General features: G+C 48.7%; 1 protein-coding gene across 1 annotated transcript; it reads right to left on the reverse strand.

Annotated features, from left to right (window-relative positions):
• Positions 1 to 3,339: 3,339 nt before the first annotated feature.
• On the reverse strand, positions 3,340 to 22,973 carry LOC145359648 (uncharacterized). The gene is made up of 7 exons (XM_080214367.1): positions 22,622 to 22,973; positions 17,740 to 17,881; positions 13,062 to 13,255; positions 10,062 to 10,197; positions 9,735 to 9,785; positions 9,201 to 9,302; positions 3,340 to 4,318 (listed from the first exon to the last, which is right to left on the reverse strand). Exons 1-7 carry the CDS (start codon positions 22,855 to 22,857, stop codon positions 3,356 to 3,358), a joined length of 1,824 nt encoding a protein of 607 aa, XP_080070493.1. The 5' UTR covers positions 22,858 to 22,973; the 3' UTR covers positions 3,340 to 3,355.
• Between the last annotated feature and the right edge of the window lie 2,567 nt (positions 22,974 to 25,540).

The raw sequence follows: 25,540 nt of genomic DNA on the forward strand, positions 1-25,540 counted from the left end.
TGTTTCAAATCAAGCTTCCATTTAACTTTTAACAGAATCCAACATCTGGGTTTTTACCACTTCCCCTTCAGGATTTCTTTGACTTGACTGTTGTACAAACTGTTCACAATTGTTTTAACTCTCAATTCCCAGACTTGATAAAAATGGCATCAGATTTTTGATTTATCTCCGAAGTCTGCTTCCCCATTTCAAATCTGGCCCCTGTAACTATCTCAAAGTCAGAGTCAAACTGGACTGCGAATTGGATCTGATTGTTACTGGTCTAAACCTTGATGACTCGAATTGGATGAGGTTTTTAATTGTGATTCTTATTGATTGGATATCTATGCAGTTGATAAAGAGACACATCTTCATTTTGTACATGTTGTCCATGTTGCTCTGACAACATTCATTTTGTTTATAACTCTTTATTCATACTTCATCCAGGGAGTTTCAATTTGAGATATGTGGGGGGTGGGGGGCGTTAAACATCCACATTATTAAAACTGATTAGTCACACTGTAACTTAATTCATGAATAACTCAATCAGGCTTTTGGGGAGAATTACAATTGATTGCTTTCCTACAATGATATTAAGATATAAAATAACATTGTCTAATTAGTCAAGATGTTGGTGTCACATAATGAATATACATCGAATCATCAAAATCTGCCTACAAAAGATTAAGAACCAGAGGGTACAGGCTTTAAGCTAATTAGCAAAAGAAATATAGGCGACATGAGGAAAGTTTTTTACACTGTGGTTAGGATCTGGAATGTACTGTCTAAGAGTGTTGTGGAGACAGATTTACACAGCGAGTGGGTAGGATCTGGAACGCACTGTCTGAGAGTGTGGTGGAGACAGACTCACACAGTGGTTAGGATCTGGAATGCACTGTTTGAGAGTGTGGTGGAGACAGATTCAATTGAGGCTTTCAAGAGAACATTCGATGATTATGTAAATAAAATCAACATGCGGGGTATGGGAAAAAGGCAGCAGAACGGCACTGAGTCATGATGCTTGTTTGGAGAGCTGGTGCAGACATGTTTTGTCAAATGGCTTCTTGCAATATAACAATTCTGTGATTAGCTTTCCAAATAATCTGCTGTACCTGCATACAAACCTGTGATGCGTGCACTCAGACACCCAAATCCCTCTGCCTTACAGAACTCTGTAATCTCTCACCATTTAGATAAAAACTTCTTTTGTTCTATTCTTGAAATGGACAATTGTAACATCAGATTTAGCAATGATACCTTCAGTCCATTCATTCAAGTCATTTATATAAACTGTAAAATGTTGAGGCCCCAGTACTGATCCCAGTGGTATATAACATGTTACACCCTCCAACCAGATAAAGACCCATTTATGCAAACTGTTTCCGTTTATCTGCCTATCTTCCATCGCTGAGAAGATGTTACCTCCTAATTCATATCCTTAAATCTGCTCTCATACCAATTAATCTCTGAGAATCCAAGCACACGATATCCACAGCTCTCCCTTTCCTTACAGTATCTGTTACTCCTTCAAAACCCAATAGGTTGGTTAAACATGATTTCTGTTTGCAAAACTATACTGACTCTGCCTGATTAGATTGAATTTTCTGAGTGCCCTGCTGCAACATCTTTAATAACGGCTTCTAACATTTTCCCAATGACAGGTATTAGACTAACTGGTCTGTAGTAATGTTTTTTTGAATAATGGAGTTCTGTTTGCTATTTTCCAATCGGATTAAACCTTCCTTGAATCGAGAGAGATTAAACCTTCGCAGCATCGACTCACTGGCTCCTTACTTTAAGGCTCTAAGATGAAGTCCATCTGCACCCAGGGATTTTTCAGCCGACATCTCCAACAATTACCTCAGTACCACTTTCTAGCTGATTGCAATTTTCCTGAGATTTTCTCTCTCTTCCATATCCTGAATTAGACATTTCTGGAATGTTACTTGTAACCTCTGTAGAAAATTCCTGCACCTCCTTATTTTCCATTATTAATTCCCCATTCTCCTACTGTAGGATCAGTGCTCACTGTGCTAACTTGTAAATAAACTCTTAAAGAGTTTAGAGGGAGCTTTACTCTTGTGTCTAACCCCATGCTGTACCTGTCCTGGGAGTGTTTGATGGCGACAGTGTAGAGGGAGCTTTACTCTGTATCTAACCCCGTGCTGTACCTGTCCTGGGAGTGTTTGATGGGGGACAGTGTAGAAGGAAATTTACTCTGTATCTAACCCTGTGCTGTACCTGTCCTGGGAGTGTTTGATGGGGGACAGTGTAGAGGCAGCTTTACTCTGTATCTAACCCCGTGCTGTACCTGTCCTGGGTGTGTTTGATGGGGGGACAGTGTAGAGGGAGCTTTACTCTGTATCTAACCCTGTGCTGTACCTGTCCTGGGAGTGTTTGATGGGGGGACAGTGTAGAGGCAGCTTTACTCTGTATCTAACCCCGTGCTGTACCTGTCCTGGGAGTGTTTGATGGGGGGACAGTGTAGAGGGAGCTTTACTCTGTATCTAACCCCATGCTGTACCTGTCCTGGGAGTGTTTGATGGGGGACAGTGTAGAGGGAGCTTTACTCTGTATCTAACCCCGTGCTGTACCTGTCCTGGGAGTGTTTGATTTAAAGTTTAATTGTTAGAGTCATAAGTATGCTTGCATTAACCCTGCACCCTGGGGGCGGTGACGGGGGCACAGTTTGTGTTTTTAACTCAGATCGCCAGCATCCAGCGATGTTGCTGTTACTGCTGTGATATCGCTGTCTGCGGAGCGAGAACCTTTCTCATTGTTAACACTTCATTTGAATAGTCACTGAAATTATTCTGGGAGATTATTTACTGAAAACCGGATTGGGAGAAGTGATTCGCACAGTGTGAACCCTTCTCCGTACCCCAACCCCCTTCACCCTTCACCCCCCACCCCTTCACCCCACCCCTAACCACCTTATTCCCCCAACCATAACCTAACCCCCAACCGTCACACCCCCCACCCCTTACCCCCAACCCCCCCCCTCCCCATCCCACCAACCCTAACCCAAATCCCGAATCCCCCAACCTTAACCCCCCCACTTACCCCTGACCGCCCACAAACTCCCATCCCGAGCCACACCACCAACTGCAAAACCCCTCCCCCAACCCTCTCATTCCCATCCGCTCACCCCTAACCCCCCTCAAACCCTGAACCTTGTACCTTCCACTCCCTGACCTTTGACCTTCACCCCCTGAACCCCACCCCTCCCTAACCCCTGAACCTCTTCTCAGTCATGAACCTCGCCACATGAACTCCCCCCCCCTCCCAACCCCAGAACACACCCAACACCTCTTGAATCGCAGAACACCAGCCATGAACCCCTTAAATCTTCCTTCACCCCCTCTTCCCCTGAACACTATCTTTGAACTGACATGAAGTCCACTTCCTCGACCTGAGCTTCAGTGCTGAGTGGATTGTGGGTGTTCAGAGATCCACTCCCCCTGAGGGGAAGGAGCAGTAGGCCAGTTCCAGGGTCACGGACACAGATACGGGTCAGTTGCAGGTAGGTGAGATTCTGCTGAGTGTTGGGGTCAAAGAAACCCTTTGTGTCATCGCTGGGGTCAGAGAGTGTGGCATGGAGCTCCCGGTCAAACAGACCACGCCGGTAGGCAGTCTCCACGGGCAACCGGTGACTGTGCTGAGGGTCAATGATGCCCCCAGTGGCCACCTGAGCTTCAAGGAGACGGAGAGCATGAGTGTGGACAATCAGGCCTTTCTTCATGGCCTGGAAGAGGGAGATGAGATCACCTGAATCAGGATCAGTGTACCCAGTCACTGCCCGCTCAGCCGATAACAGCTTATCCATAAGATCCCGGCTAACCAGTCCCTTCCTCACTGCCTGCTGCACAGTTAACCTGAGATTCCGCACAGGATCCACCATGAAGCCTGTGGCTGCCTGGGCCTCCAGGAGCAGGAAGCCTGTGCCAGGCCGCACTCTCTGCTCCAGCATTGCCTGAAAAATGGATAACTTCCTGTTGCTCTCTCTGAGCAGGATGCCTGCCACACAGCTCGATCCCTCCAGGTAGGTGCGAATGTTACGGCTCACCTCCTCAACCGAGGCCTCTCCCTCCTCCAGCTTCTGAGCTGTCGAAGGGTCGATAATCTCAGCGTCCAGCAACTGCTCAATGGTCACTCTCCTCCGCAGCCCACGGAACTGGGGTCTCCGATTTAACAGCGCACTCTCCCGTGGCTGGACCGATTCTCCAGCCTCACAGTCCCCCTCCAGCTGCCCCCTCGCACTGCCTGGGTGAGGGTGGCTCATTGCAGAAGGCTGACTCCTCCCAAAGGATCTGCCAAAGGATCCCACAACCTCCATCACCTGTGAACAGGATAACTGATTGAGGACACAAGCTGGAACTCCTTCATCACCACACGGATCAAAACTCCCCTTTCACTGAAACTCTCTCTTACCCACAGCTTCAGTTCAGCTTAGGAACGACTGAGTTCAATGGTCAAAGTTCAATTCCCACAAGAGATTTCAGTGGAATATCTGCTAGCATTCAGTGTGTGTCACTGAGAGGGTGAAGATGAACAAGAATCACAAACAAAGAAAATTCCAGCACAGGAACAGGCCCTTCGGCCCCTCCAAGCCTGCACCGACCATGCTGCCCGACTGAACTAAAACCCCCTACCCTTCCGGGTACCATATCCCTCTATTCCCATCCTATTCATGTACTTGTCCCTTAAAATCTCTACCATATCCGCTTCCACTCCCTCCCCCCGGCAGCGAGTTCCAGGCACCCACCACCCTCTGTGTAAAAAATCTGCCTCGTACATCTCCTTTAAACCTTGCCCCTCGCACCTTAAACCTGTGCCCTCTAGTAATTGACTCTTCCACCCTGGGAAAAAGCTTCTGACTATCCAAACCCCTCTGGTGGTACCATAGAATCCCTACAGTACAGAAGGAGGCCATTTGGCCCTTTGGGTCTGTACCATCCCTCCAAAAGAGCATCTTACCCAGGTAGGGAGAAGGTGCAGCCTTTACACATAGTCATTCAAGCTGGGAATCAAAAAAGTATGTAACTATTGGCTGATCAGCTAAACATCTATTGTTAGAAAAATTGTTGGTGATAATTAAGGAAATAATCGCAGCATATTTGGAAAACCACAATCTTATCAAGCGGAGTCGGCATGGTTCATATCTGACTAATTTATTAGAGTTTTTTCACAGTCTCAAGCAGAGTGGATAGAGGGGAACCAGTAGGTGTGTTGTATTTGGACAAAAGATGAAGTTATAAGATAAGAACAGTGGTGTTGAAGGTGGTTTATTGGCACAGATAGAGAATTGGTGAACGCACAGGAAACAGTGAGTGGGGATACGGGGTTCTTTTTCAGGTTGGTGACCTGTAACCAGTGAGATTCCACAGGGATCAGCGCTGGGACTGCAACTGTTTACAGTAAATATTAATGACTTGGAGGAAGGAAGTGACTGTACTGTAGCCAGATTTACAGACAATACACAAACAGATGGGAAGACAAGTTGCGAGAGGGATACAGTTTATAAAGATGTTGATAGATTCAGGAAGTTGGCAAAAAAAACTTGGCAAATGGTGTATAATGTGGGAAGATCTTCGTTTTGGAAAGGAGAACAGAAGAGCAGAGAATTATTTAAATGGAGAAAAACTGTAGAAAGCTGCAGCACAAAGCAACTTGAGCATGAAAGCTCGCTCACAGGTACAGCAGGTAATCAGGAAGGGTAATGGAATGCTGGCCCCTATTTCAAGGGGGTTCGAGTATAAGAATGGAGAAGTCTTGCTGCAGTTGTACAAGGTGCTGGTGAGACCACATCTGGAGCACTGGGAGCAGTTTTGGTTCCCTTATCGAAGGAAAGGTATTATTTGATAGGAGGCAGTTCGGAGAAGGTTCACTAGGATGACCCCTGGTACAGAAGGAGTGTCTTATGAGGAAAGGTTAAACAGGTTGGGACTCATTGGAATTTAGAAGTGAGGTGATTTCATTGAAACATAGAGGATTCTTAATGGGTTTGACAGGGTAAATGCTGAGGGGATGTTTCCTCTCATGGGAGAGTCTAGGATCAGAGGGCTCAGTCTCAGAATAAAGGGGAACCAATTTAAAACTGACATGAGGGGGAATTTCTTCTCTGAATGTTTTGATTCATTGGAGCTGTGGGGACAGAGTGTGGCAACTAGGGGGGATTTCATAGTAACTTCATTGCAGTGTTAATGTAAGCCTTATTTGTGACACTAATAAATAAACTTTTTAACTGAGGGGGTCAGAGTCCTTGTGTATAGTTAAGGCTGAGATAGATTTTTGATCAGAAAGGGAATCGAGGATTACGGGGAAAGGGCAGGAAAGCAGACATGAAGAATATTAGATAAGACATGACCCTACTGAATGATGGATAAGGCTCAAGGGGCCAAATGGCCTACACCTATTCCTACTTCTTGGATATTGTCCAGGTCTTGCTGCATTTCCACATGGACTGCTTCAGTATCTGAGGAGTCTCGAATGTGCTGAACATTGTGTAATCATCAGTGAACATCCTCACTTCTGACCGTGTGGCAGAGGGAAGGTCATTGATGAAGCAGCTGAAGATGGTTGGGTCTCAGACACTCCCCAGAGGGACTCCTGCAGAGGTGTCCCGGAGCTGGGATGACTGACCCTCCACAACCATCTTCCCATGTACCAGGTATGATTCCAACCAGCGGAGAGCTTACCCCGATTCCCATTGACTCCAGCTTTGCTCCTTAATGCCACACTTGGTCAGATGCTGTCCTGATGTCAGGGGCACATTATATCTGAAATAGTTACGTGAATATTATAGATATTGTGATATTATAGTGAGTATTATTGATAGGTGGAGCTAGGTCTCTTCTCCCTGGAGGGACGAAGGTTGAGAGGCAACCTGATAGAGGTTTATAAAATGTTGAGAGGTATAGATCGGGTGGATTCTCAGAGGCTTTTTCCCAGGGCTGAAATGGTCGCTATGAGAGGACACAGGTTTAAGGTGCAGGGAAGCAAGTACAGAGGAAATGTTAGGGGTAAGTTTTTCACTCAGAGGGTGGTGAGTGAATGGAATCGGCTGCCGTCAGTGGTGGTGGAGGTGAACTCGCTGGGGTCTTTTAAAAGACTTCTGGATGAGTATATGGGGTTTTATGGGATTGGGAGTTACAGATAGTTCTATGGCCTGGTAGGTATGGGTGTGATTGGTGCAACTTGTGGGCCGAAGGACCTGTTTGTGCTGTAGTGTTCTATTAAAGCAATTCCATTTGTAAATTGAAGAAGGAGAGTGACACAGGGTTAGCATTGCTGCGTCACAGTACCAGGGACCCAGGTTTAATTCTGGCCTTGGGTCACTGGCTGTGTGGAGATTACATGTTCTCGGTCTGCATGGGTTTCCTCCTACAGTCCAAAGATGTGTGGGTTACGTTGTTTGGTCAAGCTAAATTAACCCTTAGTGTCAGGGGAGTGGCAGGGTTCCAGGGATAGGGTCTGGTTGGAATTGTGTCAGTGTAGGCTCAAAGGGCCAAATGGCCTTTTCTGCATTGTAGGGATCCTATAATTCTAATTCCTATTGATTGTATGGAGCTGTTTATTGTCATGGTAAAGATTCCAACTTCTTTCAATCAATGACTGGCCAGGAATCTCTCCTCCTTTGAATGATTGTCATTGTGGGTGTTGGAAGAATTTCTAGGTTGAGGTTCAATCTATTTCCCTGTGTTACACCATCAATTCATAGTCTGGGATTTGGATTTGAACTTTCCGCCAGGGCCACAGGAAATCCTCCTCAGAAATCTGCTATAGACCTAAACATAGTAAAAAAAAAACTGTAAGAGGGCAACTTGGAACCAAAAATTGGATTTGGGCGGGGGGCAGGGGGCAGGGCTGAGGTATTAAATCAATATTTAGCACCTGTCTTTACTGTGGAAAAAGATAGTGTGCAGGCCATGGTGACAGAGGGGGTCATTCCAACACAAGAGGGGTTTAAAATTGATAAGGATGAAGTATTGGAAAGGCTGACTGTATTTAAACTTAATACATCACCAGGACTGGATTAGATATATCTGAGGAAGGATAGAAACTGCAAAGGCACTGGCTTTTAATCCCTAATTCTCCTTGGATAGAGGGTTGGTGCCAGCAGACTGAATAATTGTAAATGTTACTCTCTTGTCCAAAAAAAAAGCATGTTAGTTTAACCTTTGTGGTGGGGCTGCTTTAGAAATGATAATCCAAGATAAAATGATTGGTCTCTTGGGCAAATCCGGGGTAATTAAGGAAAGACAGCTTGGATTTCTCACGGACAAGTCGTGTCTTAACTAACATAAGAACATAAGAAATAGGAGCAGGAGTAGGCCATCTGGCCCTTCGAGCCTGCCCCGCCATTCAATAAGATCATGGCTGATCTGTCGTGGCTCAGTTCCACTTTCCCGCTTTCTCCCCATAACCCTTAATCCCCTCTCTTATCAAAAACCCATCAACCCGCGTCTTAAAAATATTTAGCGAGGTAGCCTCCACCACTTCAACGGGCAAAGAATTCCAGAGATTCACCACCCTTTGAGTGAAGAAGTTCCTCCTCAACTCCGTTCTAAACCGCCCCCCTTTATCTTGAGGCTGTGCCCCCTAGTCCTACTGTCCTTTCTGAGCGGGAAGAGTCTCTTCACCTCTATCCTATACATTCCATTCATCATCTTATACGTCTCAATGAGATCTCCCCTCATTCTTCTAAACTCTAACGAGTACTAACTAGCATTTTGAAAAGGTGACTGAGAGGATTGGTGAGGGCAGTGTTGTTGATGTGGCTTCCAAAAGGTGTTTGATACTGTGCCACACAACAGCCTTGAGAGAAGTTAGAGCTCTTGGAATAACAGGGACAGAGTTGAGTGAGTGACTGAAAACAGGGAGTAACGTTGAATGGATATATTTCAGACTGAAGCAAGGTTTGTAGTGCTGTTCCTTAGAGGTCATTTTGGGACCCGTGCTTTTCCTGATATTTAATAATGAGCTAGAATTTGGTGTGCAAGGGACAATATCATAACTTAGAGACAGCAGGAAGCTTGGAAGGATTGTGAAGTGTGGGGAGGACAGTTAGAAGTTCAAAAGGACAGAGACAAGTTAGTGAAATAAGCAGACAAGTGGCAGCTTCAATTCAATGTGAAGTGATTGATTTGATAGGAAAAACATGGAAGGATTTTTTTCAGGAACAGTCAGTAAAAGGACACTTTATTTAATTCACTCCTCACCTGGTGAAATATTGTCTCCAGCGCTGAGCTGGTTTGCTCTGTCACTGGCCACATGTCTGGTTCAACTAAGCAGCGAAACACTGCCGCCTGTACCTCGTATCTCTGGGCAATGGGGAAAGCAGAGGAACAAACATTACAACTGTGACCAGACTCCCCGAATAATCTATTCCCTGATACTGAACGCACCCCTCCGACCCCACTCCCTCCCCCAAACTCCCCAACCTAACCCTGACCCCCGAAACCATACCCCCTCCCAAAAACCTGCCCATCCTTAAACCAAACCCTGTCCCTGAGCCCCGTCCTGCTCCAAATCCCACTGCTCTGTAATCTCCGCTCCCTCTGTGAACCCAGGATAGTGCTGAGTTTCTGAAGTGTTGTTGGAGCTCCAGCCATCCAGAGAACCTTCCATCACCCTCCTGACTTGTTGCTGGTGGAGAGGCTTCAGGGAGTTAGGAGGTGAGTTAATAATAATAATGAGTCTGAAGCTCCCAGAGGGTGAGGCAGTTTGCTGTAAATATTCCTGTGGTTAATTACCTGACAGGCTGCAACATACAGTCCCCCCGATTCCACCAACAGCTCCAGCTCCTGTAACACACAACAAACTAACTCAACTTCAGGGGCAGCAATACAACACCCAGTCTGTGAGACACAGATGGTCACCGCGAGGGGCCCCCCCCCACTCACCGTGAGGCCCCCCCCCCACTCACCGCGAGGGGCCACCCCCCCCCCCACTCACCGCGAGAGGCCACCCCATTCACCCACCGTTCAGGGTCCCCTCACTCACGGTGTCTGTACAGAGTTTCTTCCAGAATAACTGTGTGTACTCCCTTCACCCTGAGCTGCTCTGTCTCAGCTTCCTACCTTTCTGCTCCTTTGCTGATTGTTGTGTTCACTGTGGATGTGAGTTGGTCCCACAGGCTGCACACGTTGCTGTACTTTCTGATAACACTCCTCATATCTCCTCAATCTGAGAGATACAACCTCCAGAGAAATCAGTCTGTGAGATACAGAGAAAGGATCACCCTCAGCGACAGAGTGGATCACCCATCACCCTCAGCGACCAAATGGATCACCCTCAGTGATGGAGTGGATCACCTAACTCACAAAATAACAGAGTGGATCACTCCACACTCAGCGACAAAGTGGATCACTCATCGCCTACAGCAGCAGGGTAGATCACACCCTATCTCACTCTCGTTCTCACTCACTCTCAGTTACTCGGTCAAGTGTATTAACCAGGGTTGAAGGTAAACACATTCCTCTGAGAGTGAAAGGCAAGGCTGGTAGAGGTTGGGAACCCTGGGTGTCTCGGGATATTGAGACCCTGATCAAGAGGAAGAAAGAGGCACATGACATGCATAGGCAGCTGGGATCAAGTGGATCCCTTGGAGAGTATAGGCGATGTAGGAGTAGAGTCAGAGAGAAATCAGGAGGGCAAAAAGGGGACACAAGATTGTTTTGGCAGAGAAGGCAAAGGAGAATCCAAAGAACTTCAATAAATACATAAAGGGCAAAAGAGTAACAAGGGAGAGGATAGCGCCTCTAAAGAATCAACAAGATCATCTATGTGTGGATCCACAAGAGATGGTGAGATCCTAAATGAATATTTCTCATCAGTTTTTACTGTTGAGAAACACATGGATGTTAGGGAACTTGGGAAATAAATAGTGATGTTTTGAGGAGTGTACATATTACAGAGAAGGAGGTGCTGGAAGTCTTAAAGTGCATCAAGGTAGATAAATCCCTGGGACCTGATGAAGTGTATCCCAGGACATTGTGGGAGGCGAGGGAGGAAATTGCGGGTCCCCTAGCCGAGATACTTGAATCATCGATAGTCACGGGTGAGATGCCTGAAGATTGGAGAGTGGCAAATGTTGTGCCTTTGTTTAAAAAGGGCTGCAGGGAAAAGCCTGGGAACTACAGGCCAGTGAGTCTCACATCTGTGGTGGGTAAATTGTTGGAAGATATTTTGAGAGACAGGATCTACAGGCATTTAGAGATGCAAGGCCTGATTAGGGACAGTCAGCATGGCTTTGTGAGTGGAAAATCATGTCTCACAAATTTGATTGAGTTTTTTGAAGGGGTAACCAAGAAGGTAGATGAGGGCAGTGCAGTTGATGTTGTCTACATGGACTTTAGCAAGGCCTTTGACAAGGTACCGCATGGTAGGTTGTTGCATAAAGTTAAATCTCACAGGATCCAGGGGGAGGTACCTAAATGGATACAAAATTGGCTTCTTGACAGAATGTGGGTATGCCGGCGTTGGACTGGCGTAAACACAGTAAAAAGTCTGACAACACCAGGTTTTAGTCCAACCTATTTATTTGATAATAAACTCACAAGCTTTCGGGGTTAGTCCCTTCGTCAGGTGAATGGAGAGTTCTGGCCTCAGACAGAGCATATAAAGCACAGACAGTTTAGAGATTACTGATTAGAATGCGAATCCTTACACCTAACCTGCTGTTCAAGACCTGAAGTGGCTGATAATGTGAGTGGAAGGAGCACTGATCACTCACTATACTGTCTGGAGACAATACACATCTCTTTAAACTGTGATCAGTGATCCTTCCTCTCACATTATCAGCCACTTCAGGTCTTGAACAGCAGGTTAGGTGTAAAGATTCGCATTCTAATCAGTAATCTCTAAACTGTCTGTGCTTTATATGCTCTGTCTGAGGCCAGAACTCTCCATTCACCTGACGAAGGGGCTAACCCCGAAAGCTTGTGAGTATATTATCAAATAAATAGTTTGGACTAAAACCTGTTCTTGACAGAAGCCAGAGGGTGGTTGTAGGGAGTTGTTTTACAGACTGGAGGCCTATGACCAGCGGTGTGCCTCAGGGATCAGTGCTGGGTCCACTGTTATTTGTCATTTATATTAATGATTTGGATGAGAATATAGGGGGCGTGGTTAGTAAGTTTGCAGATGACACTAAGATTGGTGGCATAGTGGACAGTGAAGAAAGTTATCTCCAATTGCAACGGGATCTTGATCAATTGGGCCAGTGGGCTGACGAATGGCAGATTGAGTTTAATTTAGATAAATGCGAGATGATGCATTTTGGTAGATTGAACCAGGGCAGGACTTACTCAGTTAATGGTAGGGCGTTGGGGAGAGTTACAGAACAAAGAGATCTAGGGGTACATGTTCATAGCTCCTTGAAAGTGGAGTCACAGGTGGATAGAGTGGTGAAGAAGGTATTCGGCATGCTTGGTTTCATTGGTCAGAACATTGAATACAGGAGTTGGGACGTCTTGTTGAAGTTGTACAAGACATTGGTAAGGACACACTTGGAATACTGTGTGCAATTCTGGTCACCCTATTACAAAAAGGATATTATTAAACTAGAAAGAGTGCAGAAAAGATTTACTAGGATGTTACCGGGACTTGACGGATTGAGTTATAAGGAGAGGTTGGATAGACTGGGACTTTTTTCTCTGGAGTGTAGGAGGCTGAGGGGTGACCTTATAGAGGTCTATAAAATAATGAGGGGCACAGATCAGCTAGATAGTCAATATCTTTTCCCAAAGGTAGGGGAGTCTAAAACTAGAGGGTATAGGTTTGAGGTGAGAGGGGAGAGATACAAAAGTGTCCAGAGGGGCAATTTTTTCACACAGAGGGTGGTGAGTGTCTGGAACAAGCTGCCAGAGGTAGTAGTAGAGGTGGGTACAATTTTATCTTTCAAAAAGCATTTAGACAGTTACATGGGTAAGAAATTGGGATTAGCTTAGGGGTTTTAAAAAAAAGGCAGCAGGAACAAGTTGGGCTGAAGGGCCTGGTTCCGTGTTGTAAACCCCTATGACTCTCTGATACTCACGCTCACTCACACTCACTCATTTACTCAGATTCAAGTGCCTCACCTTCTGTGTATCTCTCCATTCACTCGTTCCCAGCGTTGAACTGTGTCTTTCAGGCAGTCTTTATATTTGTCCAGTTTGATGATCCAGCTCTGAGCACACTCTCTCACTCTCCCATTTATCTTCTCCACTTCCTTTACGCTGCTCGCCATCTCCTTGTAAAGTTCCTGCTCCAATTTCAGCCGATTGTCCAGACTCTACAGAAGCAAACATGCCCAAGGTTAATCCCCAGGCAGTCACTCCCCACCAGTCAACACAGATTCAAAATGGAGCCTGTCTGTGTTCAAGAGTCAGAGGGAGAAATCAGGATGTCTTCTCATTCGTGTGTGTTCTACACACGTGTATCAGTGTGTGTATCAGTGTGCGTGTGTGTGCAGAGCTGGAATAAATCCCTGCTGCCTCCCACAACCCCACTGCCGTGCTGCCTTTAACTCTCCAATGTGCATTGATTGACCATCAGACAGGCGTTTGGCCCTGACTGGAGAGAAGATCCCACCTCAGTGATCTACCAGCCAATCGCCAGTCTGCAGTGACAGCAGGAGAACCTTCTAGAATCATAGAGCAATGATGCATGGAAACAGACCCTTCGGCCCACTGATCCATGCTGACCATGGCACCCTCCCAGCTGGTCCCAATTGCCTGCGTTTGGCCCATATCCCTCACATCCTTTCCCATCCATGTACTAATCCAAATGCTTTTTAAATGTGGCTATTGAACTAGCCTCAACCACTTTCTCTGGCAGCTTATTCCATACACGTATCACCCTTTGTGTAATTAAGTTACCCGCAAGTCCCTTTTAAACAGGGTCAGGAATGGATGTTGCAGGTTCCGGGGTACAAATGCTTTAGTCGGAGTAGAGAAGAAGGTAGAAGGGGGGGTGGGGTAGCATTGCTAGTCAAGGACTGTATCACAGTGTCGGAGAGAAAGTTTGATGAGGACTTGTCAGTTGAGGTAGTATGGGCGGAGATTAGAAATAGGAGAGGAGAGGTCACCCTGTTGGGAGTCTTTTATAGACCTCCTAAAAGTTCTAGAGAGGTTGAGGAAAGGATTGCGGAGACAATCCTGGTTAGGAGTGAAAGTAATAGGGTAATTGTTATGGGGGACTTTAACTTTACTAATATTGATTGGAGTTGTTATAGTTCTAGCTCGCTAGAGGGGTCAGTGTTTGTACAAAGCGTGCAGGAAGGTTTTTTGTCTCAGTATGTAGATAGGCCAACTAGAGGTGAGACTATATTGGATTTGGTGCTGGGAAATGAGCCAGACCAGGTGCTAGACTTGGAAGTTGGTGTGCATTTTGGTGATAGTGACCACAATTCGGTTACGTTCACCTTAGTGATGGGAAGAGATAGGCATGAACCTCGGGTCAGCAATTTTAGCTGGGGTAAGGGCGATTATGAGGCTATCAGGAGTGAATTAGGAAGCATGGATTGGATTAGGGGATTACAGGGACTGGGAACGTCTGAAATGTGGAGTTTTTTCAAGGAGCAGCTACTGCGAGTCCTTGATAGGTATGTCCCTGTCAGGCATGGTGGATTTGGTAGATCTAGGGAACCGTGGTGCACTAAAAGAGTTGAGTCGATGGTTAAAAAGAAAAAGGAGGCTTATGTTCGGATGAGATTGGAGGGCTCAGATAGTGCACTAGAAAGCTTTAGATTGGCTAGGAGGGAGTTGAAGAGTGAGTTGAGAAGGGCTAAAAGAGGACATGAGAAGACTTTGGCTGATAGGATTAAGGAGAATCCTAAGGCGTTCTATAGGTATGTCAAGAACAGAAGGTTGGTCAGGGCAAGATTAGGGCCAGTTACAGACAGCAGGGGGAAGTTGTGTGTGGAACCGGAGGAGATTGGAGAAGTATTGAACCAATATTTCTCTTCGGTGTTCACGCAGGGGGACATGAATATAGCTGAGGAGGACATTGGGTTGCAGGGGTGTAAAATAGACAGTATTACGGTTGATAAAGAGGATGTGCTGGAAATCCTTGAGGGGCTGAAAATAGATAAGTCCCCTGGTCCGGATGGGATCTACCCTAGGATTCTCTGGGAGGCTAGAGAGGTGATTGCAGAGCCTCTGGCTCAGATCTTCAGGTCGTCATTGGTCTCTGGTGTAGTCCCGGAGGATTGGAGGATAGCGAATGTTGTCCCATTGTTTAAGAAGGGGAACAGAGACTTTGCCGGGAATTATAGACCGGTGAGTCTTACTTCTGTTGTGGGCAAGGTTTTAGAAAAAATTATTAGGGATAGGATTTATAGTTATTTGGAGTGTAATGAATTGATTAGAAATAGTCAGCATGGTTTTGTAGCGGGTAGGTCGTGCCTTACTAACCTTATTGAGTTTTTTGAGAAGGTGACCAAAGAGGTGGATGGGGGTAAGGCAGTTGACGTGGTATACATGGATTTTAGTAAGGCGTTTGATAAGGTTCACCATGGTAGGCTTCTGCAGAAAATGCAGATGTATGGGATTGTGGGTAATCTAGGAAGTTGGATCAGGAATTGGCTATCAGATAGGAGACAGAGGGTGGTGGTGGATGGTAAATATTCATCATGGAGTGCAGTTACGAGTGGTGTGCCTCAGGGATCTGTTTTGGGGCCACTGTTGTTTGTAATTTTTATTAATGATCTGGATGAGGGTATAGTTGGGTGGATTAGTAAATTTGCTGATGACACCAAAATTGGAGGTGTGGTAGATTGTGAGGAAGGGTGTCATAGTCTGTAGGGAGACTTAGATAGGTTGCAGAGCTGGGCCGAGAGGTGGCGGATGGAATTTAATGCGGAGAAGTGTGAGGTAATTCACTTTGGTAGGAATAACAGATGTGTAGAGTATAGGGCTAACGGGAGGACTTTGAATAGTGTGGATGAACAGAGGGATCTAGGTGTGTGTGTACATAGATCCCTGAAAGTTGGGAATCAAGTAGATAAGGTTGTCAAGAAGGCGTACGGTGTCTTGGCGTTTATTGGTAGGGGGATTGAATTTAGGAGTCGCAGTGTAATGTTGCAACTGTACACTACTCTAGTGCGGCCGCACTTGGAGTACTGTGTGCAGTTCTGGTCCCCGCATTACAAGAAGGATGTGGAGGCGTTGGAGAGGGTGCAGAGGAGGTTTACTAGGATGTTGCCTGGTATGGAGGGGAGGTCGTATGAGGAGAGACTGAGGGATCTAGGGTTGTTTTCGTTGGAAAGAAGGCGGCTAAGAGGGGATCTTATTGAAACATATAAGATGATTAGAGGTTTAGATAGGGTGGATAGTGATAGCCTTTTTCCTCGGATGGAGAAAGCTAGCACGAGGGGGCATGGCTTTAAATTAAGGGGGGGTAGCTACAGGACGGATGTCAGGGGTAGGTTCTTTACCCAGCGGGTGGTGAGGGATTGGAATGCCCTGCCTGCTGCAGTTGTAAATGCGTCTAGTTTGGGGGCGTTTAAGAGATCTCTATTAGGTTTATGGACGAAATGGGATTGGTATAGGCTAGTGGGTCATTGTTTTTGTAACTGGTCGGCGCAACATCGTGGGCCGAAGGGCCTGTTCTGCGCTGTAATGTTCTATGTTCTATGTTCTATGTTCTAAACCTTTCCCCTCTGGGAAGTGACAGGAGAGGTAACTGTCCAGGGTACCGGGGAGGTAGAAGCAGTCTTCAGATGCTATCAATTCCCAGGCAAAAGGTTTGGGATGGTGGGGGCTGGAGGAAGGTCCAGGGGAGTGGTGACCCTCTGAAAGAGACAACTTCCCAGCTCTTTACCCTTTCCTGTGATATGGCTATCCCTGACTATCCCTGACTATCCCTGTGTTATTGCCCACAAAGAACAGTACAGGCCCTTCGGCCCTCCCAGCCTGTGCCGATCATGATGCCCTAACTAAACTAAACAAAAACCTTCTGCCCTCACTCGGTCCGTATCCCTCTATTCCCTCCCTATTCATGTACCCATCTAGATGCCTCTTAAATGTTGCTATTGTGTCTGTTTCCACCACCTCCTCTGGCAGAGCATTCCAGGCACCCACCACTCTCTGTGTGAAAAACCTCCCCCATACATCTCCCTTAAACTTTCCCCCTCTCACCTTGAACCTGTGTCCCCCCGTGTAACTGACACTTCCACCCTGGGGAAAAGTCTGTATGTCTTTGTGTGTGTAAGAGAGAGTGTGTGAGTGTGTTTGTGAGAGAGTGAGTGTGTGTGTGTGTGTGTTTAAGAAGAGAAATAGACTCCTGGAAGGGGGTGAAGAGTCACAGGGAAATGTTGGGAGAATGGGTTTGAGAAATTTATCAGCCAGGATCAAATGGTAGAGCAGGTTTAATGGGCCAAATGGCCTAATTCTGCTCCTGTGCAACCATGTGTGTGAAAGTGTTTGTGTGAGGGGTGGGAGGGTTAGGGGGATGTGAGGATAAACCTTTTTACCCAGAGAGTGGTGAGGGTCTGGAATGCACTGCCTGGGAGGGTGGGGGAGGCGGGATGCCTCACATCCTTGAGAAAGTCTCCAGATGAGCACTTGGCACATCATAACATTCAGGGTATGGACCAAGTGCTGGGAAAAGGGATTAGATGGGCAGGTCAGGTGTTTCTAATGTGTCAGTGTAGACTCAATGGGCTGAAGGGCCTCTTGTACATTGGATGGTTCTATGTGAGTGTCTGAGTGGTTGAGAGTGTGTGTGTGTCTCTGTGTTGCAGAGTGTATGTAGATTAGTGTGTCTGAACCATACCTGCAGTAGTTTTCTGTGTCTCTCAGTCTCTGTGAGGTTGCTGAGGATCTTGTTCCTGATTTCCAGCAGCTGCTGTTCACCCTCCTGGAGTGATTTACAGATTCGAAACAAGTTGCCCACAGAGACCTGGATAATGTTAAACCTGAGAGAGAGAGAGACCAACCGAGGGTGAGGATCACTCCCAGACCAGCCCAGGGTGAGGATCACTCCCAGACCAGCCCAGGGCAAGGGTTGTTCCCAGGCCATCCGAGGGCGAGGGTCACTCCCGGGCCAGCCCAGGGCGAGGGTCACTCCCTGACCAGCCCAGGGCGAGGGTCGCTCCCTGACCAGCCCAGGGCGAGGGTCACTCCCTGACCAGCCCAGGGCGAGGGTCACTCCCTGACCAGCCCAGGGCGAGGGTCACTCCCTGACCAGCCCAGGGCGAGGGTCGCTCCCGGGCCATTCGAGGGCGAGGGTCACTCCCTGACCAGCCCAGGGCGAGGGTCACTCCCTGACCAGCCCAGGGCGAGGGTCACTCCCTGACCAGCCCAGGGCGAGGGTCACTCCCTGACCAGCCCAGGGCGAGGGTCACTCCCGGACCAGCCCAGGGCGAGGGTCGCTCCCGGGCCATCCGAGGGCGAGGGTCGCTCCCTGACCAGCCCAGGGCGAGGGTCACTCCCTGACCAGCCCAGGGCGAGGGTCGCTCCCTGACCAGCCCAGGGCGAGGGTCACTCCCTGACCAGCCCAGGGCGAGGGTCACTCCCGGGCCATCCGAGGGCGAGGGTCGCTCCCTGACCAGCCCAGGGCGAGGGTCACTCCCGGACCATCCGAGGGCGAGGGTCGCTCCCTGACCATCCGAGGGCGAGGGTCACTCCCTGACCAGCCCAGGGCGAGGGTCACTCCCGGGCCATCCGAGGGCGAGGGTCACTCCCTGACCAGCCCAGGGCGAGGGTCACTCCCGGGCCATCCGAGGGCGAGGGTCACTCCCTGACCAGCCCAGGGCGAGGGTCACTCCCGGTCCATCCGAGGGCGAGGGTCACTCCCTGACCAGCCCAGGGCGAGGGTCACTCCCGGGCCATCCGAGGGCGAGGGTCACTCCCTGACCAGCCCAGGGCGAGGGTCACTCCCGGGCCATCCGAGGGCGAGGGTCGCTCCCTGACCAGCCCAGGGCGAGGGTCACTCCCGGTCCATCCGAGGGCGAGGGTCACTCCCTGACCAGCCCAGGGCGAGGGTCGCTCCCGGACCAGCCCAGGGCGAGGGTCACTCCCGGGCCATCCGAGGGCGAGGGTCGCTCCCAGGCCATCCGAGGGCGAGGGTCGCTCCCAGGCCATCCGAGGGCGAGGGTCGCTCCCAGGCCATCCGAGGGCGAGGGTCGCTCCCAGACCAGCCCAGGGCGAGGGTCGCTCCCGGGCCATCCGAGGGCGAGGGTCACTCCCTGACCATCCGAGGGCGAGGGTCGCTCCCGGGCCATCCGAGGGCGAGGGTCACTCCCAGACCAGCCCAGGGCGAGGGTCACTCCCTGACCAGCCCAGGGCGAGGGTCACTCCCTGACCAGCCCAGGGCGAGGGTCACTCCCTGACCAGCCCAGGGCGAGGGTCACTCCCTGACCAGCCCAGGGCGAGGGTCACTCCCTGACCATCCGAGGGCGAGGGTCACTCCCGGGCCATCCGAGGGCGAGGGTCGCTCCCTGACCAGCCCAGGGCGAGGGTCGCTCCCTGACCAGCCCAGGGCGAGGGTCGCTCCCTGACCAGCCCAGGGCGAGGGTCACTCCCTGACCAGCCCAGGGCGAGGGTCACTCCCTGACCAGCCCAGGGCGAGGGTCGCTCCCAGGCCATCCGAGGGCGAGGGTCGCTCCCGGGCCATCCGAGGGCGAGGGTCACTCCCTGACCAGCCCAGGGCGAGGGTCACTCCCTGACCATCCGAGGGCGAGGGTCGCTCCCTGACCATCCGAGGGCGAGGGTCGCTCCCAGACCAGCCCAGGGCGAGGGTCGCTCCCGGGCCATCCGAGGGTGAGGGTCACTCCCGGACCAGCCCCTGTCCCACCCACACCCCCACATCCACCCCATCCCCCCACACGCCCCCTGGGACCTCAGCTAATGATACCATTTGGAGGAAGCACTGAGGGTGGTGGGTGCAGGATGTGTTCTGGGTGGGGAATTCAGTGTCCATCACCAAAACTGCTTCATCTTCACCTTCCCTCCATCATAACGTTCGCCACTCCTCACATACTGAAACAACCCCGGTCTAAATGCAGCAAGATCTGGACAATATCCAGGACTGGCAGTAACATTCACGCCACACAACAGCCAGGCAATGACCACCACCAACCACAAAAATTTAACCATTATTCCTTGATATTCAATGGTGTTACCATTACTGAATCCCCATTGTCAATATCCTGGGGATTATCACTGAGCAGAAACACTGCAATAACCGTATAAACACTGGGGCCACCAGAGCAGCTCAGAGGCTGGGAATCCTGCAATGAGGAACTCACCTCCTGACTCCCCAAATCCTATCCGCCATCTACAAGATACAAGCCAGCAGTGTGATGGAATACTCCCCACTTGCCTGGATGGGTGCAGCTCCAACATTCCAGAAGCTCAACACCATCCAGGATGAAGCAGCCCCACTTGATTGGCACCCCATCCACAAACATCCACTCCCTCCACCACCAACACACAGTGACAGCCGTGTGTACCATCTACAAGATGCACTGCAGCAACTCACCAAGGCTCCTTAGGCAGCACCTTCCAAACCCACCACCACTTCCATCTAGAAGGACAGGAGCAGCAGATACCTGGGAACACCCTCCACCTGGAGATTCCCCTCCGAGTCACTCACTATCCTGATTTGGAAATATATCGGCCGTTCCTTCACTGTCGCTGGGTCAGAATCCTGGAACTTGCTTCTGATTCTGAAAAGCCATTGCCCAGTGTTTCCTGTCCCTATTTAATGTCCCTGTTCTTTTTAACCAATAGAATAACAGAATAGTTTTAGTATAGGAGAGAGTTTGGGCTGACAATGTATGGTTAGTAACAGGAGGAGGTCTGTGGTTGATGCAATGTAATGGTGAGAAGTATATTACTTACGTGGCGAAAAACTGCAGCAGGCGACGGTGCAGAGGGACCTCGGGGTCCTTGTGCATGAATCGCAAAAACCCAGCTTGCAGGTGCAGCAGGTGGTCAGGAAGGCGAATGGGATGCTGGCCTTCATAGCGAGGGGGATTGAATATAAAAGTAGGGAGGTCTTGCTGCAGCTGTATAGGGCATTGGTGAGGCCGCAGCTGGAGTACTGTGTGCAGTTTTGGGCGCCACACCTGCGCAAGGATATTTTGGCCCTGGAGGGAGTGCAGAGGAGGTTTACTAGGCTGATACCGGAGTTGAGGGGATTGAGCTATGAGGAGAGGCTGAATAAACTAGGCTTGTACTCGTTAGAGTTTAGAAGAATGAGGGGAGATCTCATTGAGACGTATAAGATGATGAATGGGATGGATAGGATAGAGGTGGAGAGACTCTTCCCACTCAAAAAAGACAGTAGGACTAGGGGGCACAGCCTCAAGATAAAGGGGGGGCGGTTTAGAACGGAGTTGAGGAGGAACTTCTTCACTCAAAGGGTGGTGAATCTCTGGAATTCTCTGCCCGTTGAAGTGGTGGAGGCTGCCTCGCTAAATATTTTTAAGAAGCGGGTTGATGGGTTTTTGATAAGAGAGGGGATTAAGGGTTATGGGGAGAGGGCGGGAATGTGGAACTGAGCCACGACAGATCAGCCATGATCTTATTGAATGGCGGGGCAGGCTCGAAGGGCTAGATGGCCTACTCCTGCTCCTATTTCTTATGTTCTTATGTATACACTGGTATGTTTTGGAAGGAGATAGTGGTAATTGTTACTGTCTTGGTAATTCAGAGATCCAGGGTAAAGCTCTGGGGACCCGACTTCAATTCCACCATTGAATTCAATAAAAGTCTGGAATTAAAATTCTAATAATGGCCATGAAAGCATTGTCGATTGTTACAAAAACCTTCCGGGCTTCAGTAATATCCCTTCAGGAAAGAAAGAACAAAGAAAATTCCAGCACAGGAACAGGCCCTTCGGCCCCTCCAAGCCTGCACCGACCATGAATCTCTGGAATTCTCTGCCCGTTGAAGTGGTGGAGGCTGCCTTGCTAAATATTTTTAAGACGCGGGTTGATGGGTTTTTGATAAGAGAGGGGATTAAGGGTTATGGGGAGAGGGTGGGAAAGTGGAACTGAGCCACAACAGATCAGCCATGATCTTATTGAATGGCGGGGCAGGCTCAAAGGGCTAGATGGCCTACTCCTGCTCCTATTTCTTATGTTCTTATGCTGCCCGACTGAACTAAAACCCCCTACCCTTCCGGGGACCATATCCCTCTATTCCCATCTCATTCACGTATTTGTCAAGATACTTCTTATCTGCTGTCTTTACCCAGTCTGGCTCCAGGAAAACATCCTGAAGCCCTTCCCAAGAGAAGCTGTGCCAGGGATTCACTCAAATAGTTCCAGGGAGTTCAGTGAATGTGGAGAGGCTGCGATTATTGTCCTCGGAGCAGAGGAGATTTCATCAGTGCTCAGAATCAGAAGTGTTTTTTGATGGAGAAAATGATGTGAAAATGTCCTCAGTGAGGGACAGAGGGACAGAGATTGAAGGTGAATCAGAGAAGGAGATGTGGAAACACACTTTACACAGTGAGTTATTGTGATCTGGAAGGTGCTGCCTGAATAGAGAGTGGAATCAGATTCAAGAGAAACTTTCAAAGGAATTGGGTAAGTACGTGAAGAGCTGATATTTACAGGGCTACAGAAATAGAGCAGGCAGTTATTAGGAAAGCTCCTTTGAAGATGTACAATAGGCCAGACGGTCATTTTCATTGTCACACTCACATTTCCATGTAGAGGCTGGCCACTTCACGAAGGTGTTTCAATTCAGAGAGAGTGTCCTGGAGTTCCCTCGGTGAATTTCTCATCCAGCCAGTCACACTGAAACAATCCAATGTTCCTGCTGCTTCTTGATGAACATTCTCAACTTTCACCATCTGTTCCTGCAGCCCAGAGAGTGCTGCCTTCCACAGAGAATAGACAAGGTCACAAGTATTGGACAGGAATACAAACAGGGTCATTAGATAGAGAATTAAACTGCCTATGTCCCTTCAAACACTCCCAGAGCAGCTTTAACATCAGCTTGTGGCTGGAAATCTCCCATCCCACCTGCCACTGGAATTTTAGCGGGTGGGTTGCGGAGAACATCAAACCCCATCGACGATCAGGCAGGATTCAGCCAGAAAATTCCATCCTGTGTGTTCAGATAGGAGGGAGGAAGGAACTGGAGTTGGGGCCAGGGTCAGGTCAGCAATATTAGAAACTGGGAACAACAGGAGGACAGTCTGCTCCACGTTCGATATGATCAGAGTTGATCCTCAATCTTTATGTCATATTCCTGCTTTCTCCCACACCCTTGCTGCCATTAAAATGTCCATTTCAATCCCAATAACTCTTCCATAGAACAGTTCTGCAGAAGCATCGAACAGGCACAAAACATTAACTCTGTTTCTCTGAAGGTATTGCCAGACCTGCTGCCATCTCCAGTATTTTATCTTTTTGGTTCAGATTTCCAGTATCCACAGTCTTTTCTTTTATGATCTTATTGAATGCTGGAGCAAGCTTGATGATAAATGATCCTCTCTGCACTGTCCCCATCAAACACTCCCAGGACAGGTACAGCACGGGGTTAGGTACAGAGTAAAGCTCCCTCTACACTGTCCCCCCATCAAACACTCCCAGGACAGGTACAGCACAGGGTTAGATACAGAGTAAAGCTCCCTCTACACTGTCCCCCCATCAAACACTCCCAGGACAGGTACAGCACGGGATTAGATACAGAGTAAAGCTCCCTCTACACTGTCCCCCATCAAACACTCCCAGGACAGGTACAGCACAGGGTTAGATACAGAGTAAAGCTCCCTCTACACTGTCCCCCCATCAAACACTCCCAGGACAGGTACAGCACGGGATTAGATACAGAGTAAAGCTCCCTCTACACTGTCCCCCCATCAAACACTCCCAGGACAGGTACAGCACGGGGTTAGATACAGAGTAAAGCTCCCTCTACACTGTCCCCCCATCAAACACTCCCAGGACAGGTACAGCACGGGTTAGATACAGAGTAAAGCTCCCTCTACACTGTCCCCCCATCAAACACTCCCAGGACAGGTACAGCACGGGGTTAGATAGAGAGTAAAGCTCCCTCTACACTGTCCCCATCAAACAGTCCCAGGACAGGTACAGCACGGGGTTAGATACAGAGTAACACTCCCTCTACACTGTCCCCCATCAAAGATGCGGGTAAGATTAAGGAGAATCCCAAGGCCTTCTATAAATATGTGAAAGGTAAAAGGATAAGAAAAGAATGGATAGGACCTATAAAAGGTGAGGGGGGAAAGGTCTGTGTGGAACCAGAAGAAATGGCAGAGGTGCTTAACGAGTACTTCGCCTCAGTATTCACAGTGGAAGCTGATCTGGGAGATTTTGTTATGGATTTGCAGCAGATGGAAAAGATTGAGTATGTGGATATTAAGGAGGAGGATGTGTTGGAACTTTTGAATTCTATCAAGATAGATAAGTCGCCGGGACCAGATGGGATGTACCCCAGGATACTGTGGGAAGCGAGGGAAGTGATTGCAGAGCCCCTGGCGATGATCTTTGCGTCGTCAATGGAGACGGGAGAGGTTCCAGAGGATTGGAGGATTGTGGATGTAGTTCCTATTTTCAAGAAAGGGAACAGAGATAGCCCGGGAAATTACCGACCGGTGAGTCTGACCTCAGTAGTTGGTAAGCTGATGGAGAGGCTTCTGAGGGACAAGATTTACGACCATTTGGAGAGGTTTGACGTGATCAGGAATAGTCAGCATGGATTTGTCAAGGGCAGGTCGTGCCTTACAAGCCTAGTTGAGTTCTTCGATAATGTGACTGAACACATTGACGAAGGAAGTGCCGTGGACGTGGTGTACATGGACTTCAGCAAGGCGTTTGATAAGGTCCCCCATGCAAGACTTCTTGAGAAGGTGAGAGGGCATGGGATCCAAGGGCCTTTGGCCTTGTGGATCCAGAACTGGCTTGCCTGCAGAAGGCAGAGAGTGGTTGTGGATGGGGCTTTTTCTGAATGGAGGTCAGTCACCAGTGGAGTGCCCCAGGGATCTGTTCTGGGACCCTTACTGTTTGTCATTTTCATAAATGACCTGGATGAGGAAGTGGAGGGATGGGTTAGTAAGTTCGCTGATGACACGAAGGTCGGTGGTGTTGTGGATGGTCTGGAAGGATGTCAAAAGTTGCAGCAGGACATAAATAGGATGCAGGACTGGGCGGAGAAGTGGCAGATGGACTTCAACGTGGATAAATGCGTAGTCGTCCATTTTGGCAGAACCAACGGGATGAACGAGTACACTATCAAGGGCAGGAGTCTGAGTAGTGTTGAGGAGCAGAAGGATCTTGGGGTCCGGGTCCACAGGACTCTTAAATCGGCCTCGCAGGTGGAGGATGTGGTCAAGAAGGCGTATGGTGTACTGGCCTTCATAAATCGAGGGATTGAGTTTAGGAGTCGGGAGGTAATGCTGGAACTTTATAAGACCCTTGTCAGGCCTCATTTGGAGTACTGTGCGCAGTTCTGGTCGCCTCACTATAGGAAAGATGTAGAAGCTATTGGAAGGGTACAGAGGAGATTTACAAGGATGTTGCCTGGACTGGGAGGCATGCCTTATGAAGTTAGGTTGAGGGAGCTGGGACTCTTTTCCCTGGAGAGACGAAGGT

The sequence above is a fragment of the Carcharhinus amblyrhynchos genome, chromosome 2 (genome assembly GCF_965287045.1).
Source record: "Carcharhinus amblyrhynchos chromosome 2, sCarAmb.v2.hapA, whole genome shotgun sequence".
Lineage (NCBI taxonomy): Eukaryota > Metazoa > Chordata > Chondrichthyes > Carcharhiniformes > Carcharhinidae > Carcharhinus > Carcharhinus amblyrhynchos.